Source organism: Pteronotus mesoamericanus, unplaced genomic scaffold (genome assembly GCF_021234165.1).
Source record: "Pteronotus mesoamericanus isolate MK-2021 breed Mesoamerican mustached bat unplaced genomic scaffold, CSHL_Meso_final contig_52, whole genome shotgun sequence".
NCBI lineage: Eukaryota > Metazoa > Chordata > Mammalia > Chiroptera > Mormoopidae > Pteronotus > Pteronotus mesoamericanus.
Window position 1 is genome coordinate 2839909 of NW_026555189.1, and position 15683 is coordinate 2855591.

The window sequence follows — 15683 nt, forward strand, 5'->3', positions numbered from 1 at the left end:
TAAAGTCCTTTTACAAAGGGTAACTTCTACTTGATTTTGAGAGCTTCTCCTTCATCTGCTCTTTCTTAAAAATAACCACTCTAAAATAATCAATATCCCCGAAGAAGTGTATTTTGGGGGTGGCAAACTCTGTTGCCCTTTATTTGAATATAGACAGGTTATTGATGACATTAAGGAATTACTGTTAATTTTGTTAAGTGTGACAACAGCACTGTAATTCAATAAGAAAATGATTGTTATTGAGAAATATTCTGAAGTGACGAGGGATTTTATGTTATGTCTGGAGTTTAATTTTAAATAGCCCCGTCAAAAAGTAAAAAATAAAAAAGTGGGGCTAGATGTAAGTATGACAAGGTGGTGATGGTTGTTAAAACAAATTGATGGGAATTCTTTGTGCTTGCTATTTTTGTATGGAGGAATTCTCATAATGAAAACTTCTAAAAAAGTATATAGTACCAGCCTTCTAGGTTTTCCATGAGGAATAACAAAGCAAGTCTGTGTAAAGCACTTCCCATGGGGACTGGCTCCTAGTAAGCACTGAATAAATGTAATTTTAATAGAATACACACAGTGTTAACCTAAAAATAAAAGGTCAAAGTGAGAGGTAAGCAAGCCTTTATTTGAGATCCAAAAAAATAGCTACTAAGGAAACACTGATTTAGGCAGAAACCCAAATAGCGTTCCCTTTAGGAGTTGAAGGCAAGGGGAATTTATAAGAAAGGGAAGTGGAATAAGTTCATGAATAGGAGGAATTTCCATGGATGTTAATAAGCTAAGGAAGGCATTTTTATAGATGCAGCTAAACTAACACAGTGATGCTAATTCTAAAGAATGTCTTTAATTTCCATGGCAATAGTCTTAATGTCTGCTTTCCTGTTTGTAATACAATGTTGCTTTACTTTAGGCCCAGTCCAAAGGTTATTTTGCCCTCTTTTAACATTCCGAAGGGTTGAGGAGTACGATGTGCAAGATAGATCCTCTAGGATGGCAACCCCGACTCCGCTTTGGAGTAGCTGGGTTTATATTATTAAATTGATAAGAACATCCTATGCTTGGTCCAAAAGGCCGAGAAGCGATGGGGTTTATATTATTTTCTATAATATCTATACAGGATAGAATATAGAATAGCCCTCTGAGGTGGGTACAAGGTATAGAGGAGGAGTTTGAGGATCTGAAAGACCAAGGTCTCTCAGCTGATGGTCTGGAGTGGGATTTGAACTGAGTCTGGCAGGTGGTGTCACTCTGACTATATCCGCTTTCCATTACAGCTCCCAGAGAATAAGCAAGCCTCCACAGGGCCTGCCCTGCTGGTGTGTCCTGGTGGGTTGGCTCCTGGTGGCAGCCACCCGTGGTATGGCAGCCTTCCTCACTATGCTATATATGGCCGGCACTACGGACGGACCAGCTCTCTCAAGTGGCTCATCTCCATGGCCATCTCCTTTGTGGAGAGTGTGTTTGCCACCCAGCCTCTGAAGGCCAGAACCTATGTGGCTGCCCTTCTCCCCTCTGCCCTTACTTTCTCTCCTGCCAGCTGCCCTGTCCTTACTTCAGCTGTTCTTTGATCTATTCATTCAACACAAACCTACATGGGACACCACGTCTGTGCAGGTCCCAGAGCAGGGGCAATAATGAAGATAATGACCATGACGACCCAAGCTCTTGGACACTCACTCTGGGCCAGGCTTGGTGGTTTTTATGAGATACTGGCATTTCATCATCACAATCACTCTCAGGAAGGACCCTGCTTCCATTCCATAGATGAGAAAACCTGAAGTTAAGAAGTTAAGGTCATAAACATCCTGCCTTAGGCTACACTTGTAAATAGGAATCATACAAAATATCCTCAATTCTAAGACTTTGATTGTAAAACAGACTAGTAATTTACCAGAACTTGACATTCAGATAAAAACTCCAAGTCATTAAATGTGTACAACAATTGGAAGATACACTCCTATTTCTGAAATGTAAAGTTACTCTTGGGGTGTAGGAAATACTGAGCCCTGGCCTGGAGTTCCGGGTCACAGCTTTCCCTACGAAAAAAATCAGGTGGAAGGAATACTGGGTCTGTGCGTGGGGGGAAGATGCAGAAAGGAAGGGATGTTTTCTGTGAATCTTTATGTCTATGAGATCCACCAAATCCCCTACCCCCATTCTACCCTTTGGTCCTCTGCCCTGTCCTGAACAGCCTTTTTCAGAAGACTTCAACAATTTCTGACACCTCCCCCAACTTAGTCTGAGAATTTTGAGAACAGAGTCCTGGGCCATTTTGTTCCCAACCAAACCACAAAATCCTACTACACTTGTATACAGTAGGTACTGTGGGGGAAGAAAACTTATGTCTACCCTCAAGGGTCTTTCAACTAGTCTAAGAGTTAAATCTATGTGAGATATATTAACATGAGAAAATAACCAAATTTAATACATACATATGCATGGGAACCTGGTATACATGAAGGAGTGAGAGAACCCTCATACATGAGAAGTTCAAAGCCAGAAAGGGAAAATGAGGTAGACGTGACATTCTGAGCTAAGGGTCACCTTGGGGCTTCAGAGGGAGGAAGGCCGTTGCAGAAGGATGAGCAGATGTTCAGTAATTAGAAGTTTACTCTGCCTTACAAATAGGTCATAACAAGTTATTTCTGGTTATAAACTCTTATTATGGGCAAGGCCCCTAATTTAAATTATTTAAGAAAGAGGTAACAATTTCTCAAGTTTGCATGGTCTTGATTCCATCGGCTCCAAATAATTCACATGCCAAAGAGAATTACAGGAGAGGCCTGTTCTGAACCCTTACAGAAGAGGTAATATAAGAGAGCTAATCGCTTAATGCAGTAAGAAGGGGAGGGAGGAGGGGAGAGTAACTCACCACACTAGGGGTGCAAACCAGGTGCCCGCAAGCCCTGGCCCTCACCCTTCATAAACATGTCCCCTCTTTGCAGAGGATGGGCTGGTTCCCACCTGACCTCCCCAGAGTGTGGCTCCTGTGCCTGGGACACAGATGTGGCCCCAATCCAGCCCCATCTCAGACCAGGAGTTGATAGAGAGTTCCCAACATGGGTTTGGGGTTCACAGTGGGTATTTTTCCAGGTGCTGGGGTTTGCTGCTTTCTTTGCTCTGGTCTTAAAGAGCATGGAGGATGAAGAGGAGCCTCTGGTCCCTCTCCCAGGACATCTGTCCAGCCCAGGTAGTGGTGCCTAGGTGGTGGTGGGGGCCTGGAATCTGATGAAGCTGAGAAAGCCCTAGAGAGCCCAGCCACTGGGGTGGGTAGTCCTGGCCTCAGATCTTTGCTCTCCATCAGGACTTCACAGCTGACTGGTGAACCATCACCAAACCATCCAGAAACAAGTGGCTCCTTCATTGTCTTGAACAATCTTATTCCTTCTCTACCTGGGCCTTTCTGACCCCTAACCATGACTCCCTGGCTATAAGGAGCACCTTGAGCGCCATGCTCTGCGTTAGCCGTCATTCTCTGTGTAATCCCAATCAAGCGACTTTCTTCTGCAAAGCTCAGGTCCCTGGTCTTTAAACTAAAGACCAAACAAACAAACAAACAAACAAAAAACAAGCTTGTGGATGCGCTTCAAAGAGTCACGGTAAGTTAGAGTTCTAGGACAAGAGACTGCAAACTATATATAACCAAGGGACCAAATCTAGCCTATCACCTATTTTTGTAAATAGTTTTACTAAAATATAGTCAAGATGAAACCTCTTGCAGGAGCCCACTGACCATGACCTTTCCCCTAATCTGATTTCTTACTTCCAAAGCAAAACTCCTGAGGGTGCTGAAAATAAGAGAAGGATAAAAACAAACAAGCAAACAGAACAAAATCAACACTCTAATAGTCTATGCAGAGAACTTGACCTTCAGGGAAAATAAAGCAGGCACTAGCAGAAGTCCATGTACCTACATCATTATGCAGTGTAGTTATTACCTCCACATGGGCCTGTATTCTTCCACTCTAAATTAGAGTTTTGGCTTTGCAGATCCTAAGGTCCATTAAAATCTTCTTCCCAAGACAAGAGTAATTTTTCTCTAAGGAGGGCCAGCCTCCAGACTAATTAAATATTCATTAAATCATTCCTTCGGCAATTATTCAGGAAGTACTTGCTATGTGCTAAGCAGTGTGATGGCCTGAGAACATAATTTACATAAAATCTACTCGTAATGTATAATTTATTGATTTTAGTAATTTATAGAGTTGTGTGACTATCACTGCAATTCAGGTTTGGAATAGCTTCATTACCCCGTAAGTTCCCTCTTGCCCATTTGAAGTCAACCCCTGCTCCCATCCCAGCCCCAGGCAACACAGCACTGGCTGATGGAACAGGTTGCTGCCCTTGGAATGAACAGCCCATTGGAGGAGACACATTAGATAATTAAATGCACAAGTAGACATATAAGTGTGAATTGTGATGAGAACTTGGTCTGGGCAGATAACACAGTGCAGGCCTCTCAGCTGCGGTGGTACCTAAGCTGGCTCCTGATGGGGGCAGAGAGAGTTTGCTCACTGGAAATGTGCAAAGGCCCTGAGTTGGAACACAGCTTGTCATTTTATAAGAATAAAATGACAGCGTGGCCAAAGTTTGGGGAAATGAAGGGAGAATGGTTCAAGATGAGGGCACACAGGTGAGTGGGGAGCAGGTCGCGCAGGACCTCGTAGGGTCTGGGTCAATGCTAGGGTTTCGAAGTATTTTAAATAGGAGCAGCATGGTCTGTTTATGATCTTAGAAAGATGGCTGTGGCTGCTCTTGGAGGTCAGAGGTATTCAGTCAAAAGTGGAAGTGGGGAGGCCAGTAGGAAGAATATTGCAATGGTCCAGGCAAGAGAAGACATGTGCTGGCAGTGGTGGTGAACGAAGGGCATGAATCCAAAAGATAGCTGGGTTAGTACACCCCTACTAGAATGGCTAAAGTGAAAAAAAGGAGTAAGATCAAATGCTGACAAAGACATGGAAGAACTGGAGCATTCATACATTGCTGGAGGTAATGTAAAAAGGATACAGCCACTCTGGGAAGCAGTTCAGTAGTTCCTTTCAAACCTAAAAATAGACTTACCATATGCCCGGGATTTGCACTCTTGGGGATTTATCCCACAGAAATGAAGACTTATTTTCATGAAGGCACCTATATACAAATGTTCATAGCAGCTTCATTTGAAATAGCCAAAAGATATTTGGTCACTCTTAAGAATCTCCCCAAGAGAAATGAAAATATACGTCCACACAAACTTGAATGTTTGTATGGACGTACTTGAATTTCATAGCAGCATTATTCATATTAGCCAAAACTAGAAACAATCTAAATATCCATCAATGGGTGAATAAAAAAAGGTAAGTATATCTATACAATGAAATACTAACCAACAATAAAAAGGAACTCACTACTCATACATACAATATGGATGAACCCCAAAACATGCTAATTGAAAGATGCCAGAGACAAGAAACTAGGTACATATGATTCCATTTATATGAAATAGCCAGAAAAGGAAAGCCTATAGAGACAGAAAGCAAATTAATGGGGCCGAGGGCTGGAATAAACGGAAAGTGGGGACTAACTTCAATGGGACATGAGGGAACTTTTGGGGGTGATGAAAATGTTCTAAAATTGGGTTGTTTTAAATTTACCATCAGTTTACTAAAATCATTGTGTTATAGACTTCCAATGGGTGAATTTGTGAAAATCACAACTCGTAATGTGTTCTGAAAAAGAAGATACTGGAATTAGACATGACAGGACTTTGAAATACTAGTTACGCTCATTCTTCCACCCTTCAAAGTTTTGGAAGTGTTGGCATCCGTCTTCGAGTCCAGGAAAACAAGGAAGGCAGCATCCAGGAATCAGTAACCCTTCAGGGAGGGGGAAGTATTTGCTTTCAGTACAAGGAGAATCCTCCCTCTGAAGAAGAAGGGATGGAATCTGGGCGCAGGAACAGCATGGGCAGAGCATGGAGGGCAGGGTTGGGAAATGCCTCCCAGAGGAGGAACTATGGATCCTGGTTACACCTGGCTGCAAATGTGGAGCCTGGTTCTACCACCCATGGGGGTAACGGCCCTTGTGTCCTTGCTTTCACAGACCCCTCTGCCTTGTTCCAAGTGCAGAGAAACAGCAAAAAGGATGTCTACCAGCCACCTCTGCCCACTGATATTGAAAAGATGAAAACTACCCATCTCAAGGAATAGAAAGTGTTTGCCGTAATCAGAGAAATCTTGGGTATGCAGCCAAGATTATCCATGTTTGTCCCTTACATTTAAAATCCTTAAAAAAAAATAGTGCCTCAATGGCCCTTCATGACCCTTAGGATCAAATTCAAATCCCCTACTGTAGATCCACCCACACCACGTCACCTCTTTCCGCCATTTGTGCCCTCAACTTGTGGCACAGGATTCTACAGCTTCTGAGACTCTGTGTTCCCTCCTGACCCCAGGCCTTTGTCCCAGCTGTCCCATGTAGTCTGCTGGAATGTGCTTACTCCACTTCTCTGGCTAAGTCCTCTCATTCTTTCATTTTCAGCCCAAAGGCTATGTCCTCCTACAGGCTTCCCCTGGCCCTCTGGCCAAGAGCTTTCAAGTCTCAATGCCTTAGTCTGCGCTCCCCAAAAGCAGATTTGGGAATGTACAGTTGTTTTGGGAGGGGATCCTGGCAAGCATTGGAAAGGAAGGGGAAAGTGCAGGGGTAGAGAGGAAAGCCAATGGAAAGGGAGGGGGTGAGTGGGTTCCACACGGACAACTGAGGCTCAGTGAAGATGGGGACCTCGGCAGGAATGTGTAGTACACACCCCCACGTTGTCATCCGCCAGGTCACTGGTGAAGCCTGCTCCTGAGGAGAGCACCGACCTTGCACTCGTGGCCTGCCTTCTCACTGGTGAGCATGAACCTGGCCAGAGCCGAGGGGTTTGTGCAGGAGGAGGAGCATGTGCACACTGAAGAGTTCCAAGGGGTGTGAGCAGAGCCATTTCGGCGAGACAGCAGCAGCAGATGCTGCCCTTGGTTACATCATTGCCCTCCTGATACTGCTATCATTGCCCTCCTGAAACTTTGGCATCTGCTCAGACTGAACTCCAAAATGAACATGATCACATCAGCTCTGCACTGTCCCTGGGGGAACATTTCAGGCTTTGTCACTGTCATCATGTTCCTGGCTTACTCCATTGTGGTGAGTGGCTCCTTTGGGAAAACCTCAGGGTGGTTCTCTTTGGAAGCAAAGGCTTCTCAGTGTCGGGACACTGGGGATTAGGGTTATGGGAACCCTGGAAACCTGAGGGAGATAGTGGATCTTCTGAGTCCAGGCACTTTCATTTGGGAGCTCATGAAGTGGACACTCCAAATGGAGACCTCAGTTGGGTAAGAGTGAGGAGGTATAGTCTCAAGACTGAAAGGGCCAAATACCTCCAGCAAAGAATTCCTTTCTGTATCTAGTCCTCGCCTGGATGTGCCAGTGCTCCGGACACACTCGATGGCTCAGACACGCACAGAACACGCTTCCTGCACTGGGGGAGGTGGCGATGAGTTGGGCAGTCTCTGTCCTTGAGCTGGGGCAGAGACAGGGAAGTAAGGATGGACCTATCTGCAGGCCATGTCAGTGCTTGGCCCTACAGGAGGCAAAGCTGACACCATTTCATTCAGCCCCTTAACACTGACAGCATTTTAAAACACATCTTTTGTATCTGAAACAAAAAACTGAACTATCAGCTTCTTTGTGTCAAGTAATGTGAGAAACAAAAACCCTCTGACACATCCTGATCTCCATCTAAATATGCCCCCTATCCTCTTCAAGTTCATGATTCTCCTCACAACCCTGGCTCCCACTCCTCCGACACCCTTCACTTAATCTTGACCTGTTCCTTAACCCAACCTCTTTCTGAATTCTCACTCTGGCCCCACCCAGTCTCCCAGTCTCTCACCTTCCACCATCCCCTAATCTCCCTACCATCCAATACTCTATCCCTTCCTAGTCCCCACTCCCTCCCCAACCCTCTCCCCATCCCTGACTCTTTCCCTATCACCTCAACCCTGGCCCCCAACTCCACCCCTGACCTCACTCCATCTTCTCACCTTCAGAAACAGGGTGAGGTGCATTGATGAAGTGATAGAGGGTATATGCTGAAAAGATTGAGCCTGCTGTTGTTAAAAGAACCCCATCCAACCCCTTAATTCATGTGGATTTATGCAGTCCCCCCGGGTGCAATGAATGGGCTGCAGGGACAATGCAGTGCCCTCTGGGAATAGAAGTCACTGACTCAGCCAATGGAATGCTGGGCTTCCCTGATACGAAACCCTATGGAAATCTTTGGGGTGGGGAGTGCAGTGGTGAGGGAAAAAAACGGTGGGGGGAGGTCCTGTCCAGGCAGAAGCCAATTGCCCGTCCAACCCAACTCTCCCAGAGCAAAAAGGATGGGGCTGCAGAGAGCCCAGTTTCATTACTGAGTCTTACAGCAGCTGTCTGAATGAATGCAGCAGTAGCCTAGTGCGTGGTACGTGAGCTCAAGAAGTGCGAATGCATCCCGTACAAAACTGGGTGTGTACTCACACCAACTTGCACACCTCTGTAGGTTCAGATAGCTTGGCCAGGACAGGTCAAGGATGTGGCTGACCCAGACTACTGCCTCTACTGTCAAACAACGGGCTTTAGGGTATTGTATGGTTTCTTTCTCTGTTCACGATGACTCTTTTTATAACAGTCAAACTTAATATTTGGTTGGAAACTCTGTTCCTACAAAACCCTCTTTGATGCAGCAGAAACGACAATCAGCTTCAGCTAGGAATCTTCAACTACGAGGAGGCAATGGGGGAGGGTCAGAGGACAAGGACCCTGCCATCTACATCAAGCCTTTACAAATATTAGAAAAAGCATTCCCCTCAAAGGCCTCCCCACTGGATATCATCCCTTGGGTTCATGATCTGGCAAGTGCAGGGCAACTGTGGACAAACAAAAAGGGTCCCCCTTCCTCCCGGCAGACAGCCCCACACCAGGGCCTGCAGATCACTCTGGGACACCAGCTTACAGAAAAGAACATCAGGTACTGGCTACTCAGGAGAGGACAGTGCTAGGGGGTCCCCGGAAGGGGATGCTCTTGATCCTCACCAGAAATGGTGCCCATATTGGAAATGGCAGCAGTGAGGAGCGGGGGTGCTGCCCCCTCCCTCTCTTGGCTGCCCGAGAGAACTGCCCATACTGTCAGCCCCCAGGCAGGGAAGGGTCTCTCTGGGCCGAGGCTCTGCCTAACTTTGAGGGTCAGTTTTCCCTCTGACGGTGCCTAGTGGGGGGAGGTGGCCAGTAGGACACAGGACCCCCAGGGATGACTCTGGATTTCTTTCTAACATGTCCTGGACTATAGCCCAGTGCTCAGCTCCCTTCTTATTGGGTCCTGCATTGTTTTCATGACATTTCTTGTGCCGAATCTATTTTTCTTTGTCATCCTGGTGGCCTTCAATGAACAGCAAAAATACTATCAGGTTGAACCCCTTTGGCCTATTCTTCAACAGTCATTGACCTTGAAATAGAAAAAGGCTGGATGAGCAGCATTAGACATTAGGGAAACTTGAGAGACCATTGTAGCTCAAAGCCTTCATTTCACAGGAGGAGAAACTAAGGATGGGAAGAAGGAAATGATTTCACCAAGATCACAAGCAAATGAAGGTCACACTAGAATTAGGTCTCCTGAATCCCAGTGTGGGACTCTGATCATTACGCCAGTGATTCTCAGCTCTGATTGCACATTAGAATCAGCCGGGGGCATCTGGAAACTCCTGCTGTTGCATCAGAGACCAATGAAAACAGTTTCCTGGACATTCCTGGGTGAATGATGCAAGCATGGTATTCTGAAATCTCCCGTGTGATTTTAATATGCAGCCAAGGTTGAGACCCATTAAAAATAACCAAAGATGATAATTTAGGTGATACAAATAAACTTTAATATTTTTTTCATGAAGTTGATCACTTCTCCATTCAGAGAACTGCAAAATGAGTGGAGGGCAGGAAGTTTTCACAGGATAAAGAAAAAACAAAAAGACTAGGGAGTGAAATATACAAAATAGTGGCTTGGCTGGGACCACATAGTTAACCTTGTTTGGGGTGAGAAGGAAAAAGAAATAGGTATGGATAGAGCCCAGAGGTGGCTTGGCATTTGGGGACTGGCTGACTGAATTGTACTGATTCCTGGTCAAGTGGAGGATTTACAGAGAAACAAAAGTTATCTAAGTTTTGGTTTGTTTACTGGGCACCCTGGGCAGGCACAGCTCCACTTCGGGCCTAGAAATTTATTTCAATAAGTTATATGGTGATTTTGATAAACTGCCAAACTGTTTTCCAAAGCAGCTACACCATTTCACATTCCCAGCAGCAATACATGGAGGCTTTGTACATAAATTCCTAACTATCTCTGATGGGGGTGGTGGAGAAATTCTGTCATTTTCACCAGAGGGTAAGAAGGGATCTCCCTACTGATACAGGGGGGGAGCACGCACCCTTGGGTTTCCCTGAAGGAGGTGAATCCCAACACAAAGCAACCCTGAAGAGCAAGGTGACTTTGGCAGGGACCAAGTTCCACAATAAAACCATGGTTTCCCCTTAAAAAGTTCCCAAAGAGGATGTACCGGTATCTATATCCATCATATGGTTCTTTCTCCCTCTGCAGCTGTCAGAGGAAGGAGAGACTGTTGATTTGCTGCTGATGAAAATATTCAGTTTCCTGGGCATTAAAAGTAAAAGACAGGAGCCTGAAAACTGCAGTGAGCAGCCCGAGCAAGTTGCTGTTAGAAGCTCAGCCCCGTCAATGTGCACCAGCTGCGCTGCGGGGTTAAGCTGTTCGCCTGTACACTATCATCTGTGGAGTCCGCAGAAGGCTAGAGCCTCGGGCCTACACTTACAGGGATTCTGTCCTTGCTCCAAGTCAATGTTTTCTGTGTCCATCAATGTTACCAAGCCTGGCAAGTAAAAGGACTAATAAAAATATGTATATACTTACACGTACAATTACCACTACTGTGATAGGCTTTTCAAATGTGTTTCTTTCTAGAAATAAAACAAATAGTCTGGAGTTCAAGGGAAAAAAAATGTCTTCTACAGACTATTTCACCTTCTCAATCAGTCAGGGATTGCCTTTGAATGATTCTGCAATAGTTCAGATAGTTCCTCAAACTATGCCTGAGAGAGGCTAGGGCAGCCAGAACAAAGTATCACAAACTGCATAGCTTAAAACAATAGAAATTTATTGTCTCACACTTCTGGAGGATAGAAGCTCAAAATTAAGGTGTCAATAGGGCCACGCTCCCTCAGAAGGCTCTATAGAGGAATCTTCTCTTTTAGCTTCTAGCGTTGGCCAGCAATCCTTGTCATTCCTTGGTTTGTATACACATCGCTCCAAGATCTGTCTCTGCTGTCACATGGTTTCACCTGTATATCTTTTTCTTTCTCTTTTCTTCCTACAAAAATACTAGTCATAATGTATTAAGGGCTCATCCTACTCCATTATGACTTCGCCTTAATTAATGACATTTGCAACAATTCTTATTTCCAAATTTGGTCACATTCTGAGGTCCTGGGGGTTAGGACTTCAGTGTAACTCTTTAGGGGACACCATGCAACCTGTAACAGGTGTCATGGTCCCCAAAATGTTTTTGGATCGAATAAATGTGGGAAACACTGGATTATAAAAGGCTGTACAAGTTCTTTAGAATGGGAATTTTCAGAGCTTTTAATATGCTAAGTGGGCATTGAGTCTCCTGGGAGGAGATGAACATGAGCAACAAAGTATTTAACGACTCCCAAACCTCTTCGCCAAGGCACCCAGTACTACAGCACCTCACTCAGGGCTAGTGTTCCTTAGATGATCCTTTGGGAACTGTTGATCTATACCAGTGGTTCTCAACCTTGGCTGCGTGCTAGATGCCTAAACTTCTTCCCTGTATATCAGAATCTCTGGGCTGGGACCCAGTTGCCAATATTTTTTTAAGCCACCCAGGTGATTCCAATGTGCAGTCAGACTTGATAACCATGCTCTAAGTTCTGAGAACCAAAGATGTAGATAGTAAAAGGCTTCCAGGTAAGTGCACAGTTCCCCTCAACCATGCAGGGGAAGCACCTCAGACGTCCTCTCCAGTTCACCCTCACACACCCACCGTCGCAGATTCTCTAGGCTGCCTGTCCCAAATCCATTCTACGCTTTCCTCCTTGCAAACAGAATCCCGACTGTTTCAGGGAGCCATCTACCCTTCCCCCATATACTCCTGCGAAGGTGACCTGTAATCACCTCAAGGTGAAAGCTGATTTGCCTTAGTAAATGTAATTCATTTCCCTTGACAGTGAGCAGTTTAGTGTGAACCTGACCCAGTGCGGACAGTGAAAAATGAGAGGTCTTTAGGACACTTCCAGGAAAGGTCTGCTTGCTAATAAGAAGAGACACATGGAGATGGGCTCTTATGCTGCTGGACATTGTCTAGTCTGAGTAAGACTCCTGGAACTTTGGCAGCTTCCATGAGACTATGGGGAACAATCTGAAGATGGCGGAGCAGAAAGATGAGGGGAGCACGCATGCTTGATGAGGTCTTTAAACAGCTGTCTGAATCAAGCCTGGAGCTGAACTACTGCCAGCCTTTATCTGAGTGGGGCTTACATGTCTTTTTCTGATCATTGAATCAGTATCTCACCCTGTCACCCTGCCAATCAAAACCCAGGATCCTTTATAGAGAGCCATGTGACATGCAATGTACATAAAACCTTGGCAATTTCATTTTCTGTCCACCCAAAAGCCCACGGCCATTCTTTATTACGTCAGATATGAACATAAGCTATATATGCAGAGATGCTCATCAAACAACCCATAGCAAGGTGTACATGTCTCCTGACAAACAGAAACCTACCCAGATACATACAAAACAGTCTGTCTGTTTTAAAAAGGAAATCTGGAGAAGTTGTATATTCATTTCTCTTTCTCATCTTTTCCATCTCTCTCCACTTCTCTATTGACTGTAAATATCAAACTGACAATTCCTTTGATCACATTATGTGCTGAGGAGAGACTGTCCCATGACGGTCACAACCTTGACCTGACAACCTTGAGTCAGCTAGATTCAGCCACGGTAGAGATTGCTTCCCTTAAATCTCCTCATAAACTATCTGAGCCATCCCTCCCACACGCCCCAAGGCTTGCTGGTTCCCTGGAACAGGTTGTCACCCTGCTGGGGGCATAAGGCATTTCCTCATCTGGGGTGGGCTATGTCCCAGCACACCTATTCACCCTGCCCTGTTCTATATAATTATTGCCTGCTATGTCCCATTTCACTCCTGGGCAAGTTAGTTACATTTTCTGAGCCTCCAGCTCCTCATCTATGAAATGAATTTAATACCCACCAGAAATGGGTTTGGAAAGGTTTGAAAAGATTGTTTGCACAGTTCCAGGCATATAGCAAAGGCTCAAAAAAACAACTATTATTTGCTCAGGTGAAAATGGAGCATAACAGCCCTTGCAAGGTACTGCACAGTTGTGCCAATAATCCCAATTTGATAAATGGGGCAGAAGCTCAGTGTGATTACATATGGGCCTTCCAAACATACACTTAAGGTGCTTGCAGTGTTTTTCATCCCAGTGTTTCTTTATTGATTCATGCCCACTCCACATAGCCTGTCTTCCCCAGACCTTAATTATTCTCTGTCTGCATGTATGGGAACAAGTCGTCTGCTCTTTTTGGAAGACCCTGGTTACACATCATGCTAAGTGTGAACTCTGCTTTTTCTTTCCTTTTTTTTTTTTGAGATGGAGAAAGATGAGAGTTGGTAGAAACAGGAAGAGAGAGGGAGAGAACAAGCAAGAGAGAGAAGAGGATGAGGGAGGGAGGGGAAGGCAGAGGCAGAGGGAGAAGGAGGGAGAGAAATGAGAGACAGAAGGAGAACGGAAGAGGGGAAGGAAGGTTGAGAGGGACACAGTGGAAGAGGGAGAAGGAAAGGGAGGAAAAAGAGGAGACAGGGAAAGAGAGAGAAGGAGAATAAGGAAAAGAAAAGAGAGAAAGAGGTAGTGAAAGGGAAAGTGAGGAGATAGGGAGCAGGTTGAGGGAGTCAGAGAGGAGAGGGAGAGAGGGCAGAGAGTGAAAGGGAGAGGGAGAAAGAGAAAGAAAGAGGGAGAAAGGAGAGGAAGAGGAGACTGGGAGAGAAAGAGGAACAGGAAGAGGAAAAGGAAGAGGGTAAGAGAGAGGGAGAGTGCAAAAGAGGGAGGAAGAGAGCGAGAAGGAGAAGGAGATAAAGAGGCAGAGAGTGAGGGAAAAGAGGGCAAGAGAGGGAGAGGGAAATAAAGAGGGAGAGAATTGGGGGGAGAGATGAAGAGAGAAGGAGAAAGAGACAAAGAGGGGGAGAGGGAGCAGGGGAGGATTGGGAGGAAGAGGGAGAGGGCAAGGGAAAGAGGGAGAAAGATAGACAGGGAGAGGGGAAGAGAGTAAGAAAAGGAGAGAGAGGAAGTGTGAGGGAGATGGGAAGAGGGAAAGAGGGAGAGGTAAGGCAGGAAGAAATGGAGAGAGTAGAGGAGAGGTGGAGAGAGGGAGAGAAGAGAGTGGGAGATGGAAAGAGCAAGAGAGAAATAGGCAGAGGGAGAGACAGAAAGGCAGAATGAGATACAAAGAGAGAAAAAGGGAATTAGAAGAAGAAAGAGGGAAAGGGAGAGGGAGGGAGAGGAAGGAATGGGAGAGAAAGAAAGAGGGAGATGGAGAAGAGAGGAAGAAAGGTAGATAGAGGGAGAGGGTAATAGAGGAAGGAAGAAAAACTGAGAGAAGAGAAAGTAACAGGAACAGAGAGCGAGGGGAGGTACAGGGAGGAAGAGAAAGGGAGAGAGAATTAAAAGGATGAGAGAGGAGGGAAGAGGAAGGAGAAAGTGAAATGGGGAGAGGAAGAAAGAGAAACAGAGAGAGGGAGGGAGAGAGAAGGAGAGGTAGGGGGGAGAGGGAGACGTAGAGGGAGAAGGAGGGTGAGAGCGATGTAGAGAAAGGAAAAGAGAGGGAGAGTGAGATGGAGAGGCAGGGGGATACAGAAGAGAGAGCAAGAGAGGAGAGGTAAGAAAGGCCAATAGCCAGAAGTAGAATAGGAGAACTAAGAAAGATAGGGCCAAATAGTTTAAAGCCATTAAGTAAATCCCAAAATCCTATCTTCACTAACCAAGGACGCTTAAGAGTAAATGGTCTACACTTTTCCCCCCACAACCAGAGTGTAAATAGCTTAAATCACCCTACTCATGGATATGGTAGAAATCTAACTAGTGCCATTAATGTCAACCACACCCAAGGACAAATGAAGGTAAGGGAATAAATCTCATTTTGGTGCATCAGTTTAAAGCTGATGAATATTCTATTGAGATTCTCCCCTAAACTCCCAGTCTTCAAAACCCTCAAGAGGAAGGACTTATGCTCTCTTTTGGGAGCATGCATACGCCTTTCTTCTCAGGCTGGCACCAGCTAAAATCTAAAGGTCCCCCCACAACACTTGCAACCAGGGGTGGCAATGAGCAGCAGCTTGTCCTGAGCTAACTGCCAGAAACTGCTCCCAAGGTCCCTTATCTCTGACTTTCCAGAGAGCCAAAGCAGGCCCCCCTAATTTCTTTCTTATAACATTTCTAGAGAGCCAAAGTTCTCTCCTATTGTTTTTTTTATCCTAAGCCCTTCTTTGTTTCACTGTCCCCAGTTTTAATAAATGTACTCTCAAAA

The 15683-nt window shown here is 45.3% G+C and overlaps 1 protein-coding gene across 1 annotated transcript in view; it reads left to right on the forward strand.

Moving 5' to 3' along the window:
* LOC129075121 (polycystic kidney disease protein 1-like 2) overlaps positions 1 to 10936 on the forward strand; it is a 73285-nt gene extending 62349 nt beyond the window's left edge. The window contains 10 exon segments of the mRNA XM_054579097.1: positions 1269 to 1377; positions 1380 to 1475; positions 3088 to 3184; positions 6076 to 6213; positions 6885 to 7021; positions 7024 to 7155; positions 8681 to 8747; positions 8750 to 8781; positions 9324 to 9455; positions 10637 to 10936. Of these exon segments, the coding sequence (XP_054435072.1) occupies positions 1269 to 1377; positions 1380 to 1475; positions 3088 to 3184; positions 6076 to 6213; positions 6885 to 7021; positions 7024 to 7155; positions 8681 to 8747; positions 8750 to 8781; positions 9324 to 9455; positions 10637 to 10936 (1240 nt within the window).
* The last annotated feature ends 4747 nt before the right edge of the window (positions 10937 to 15683 follow it).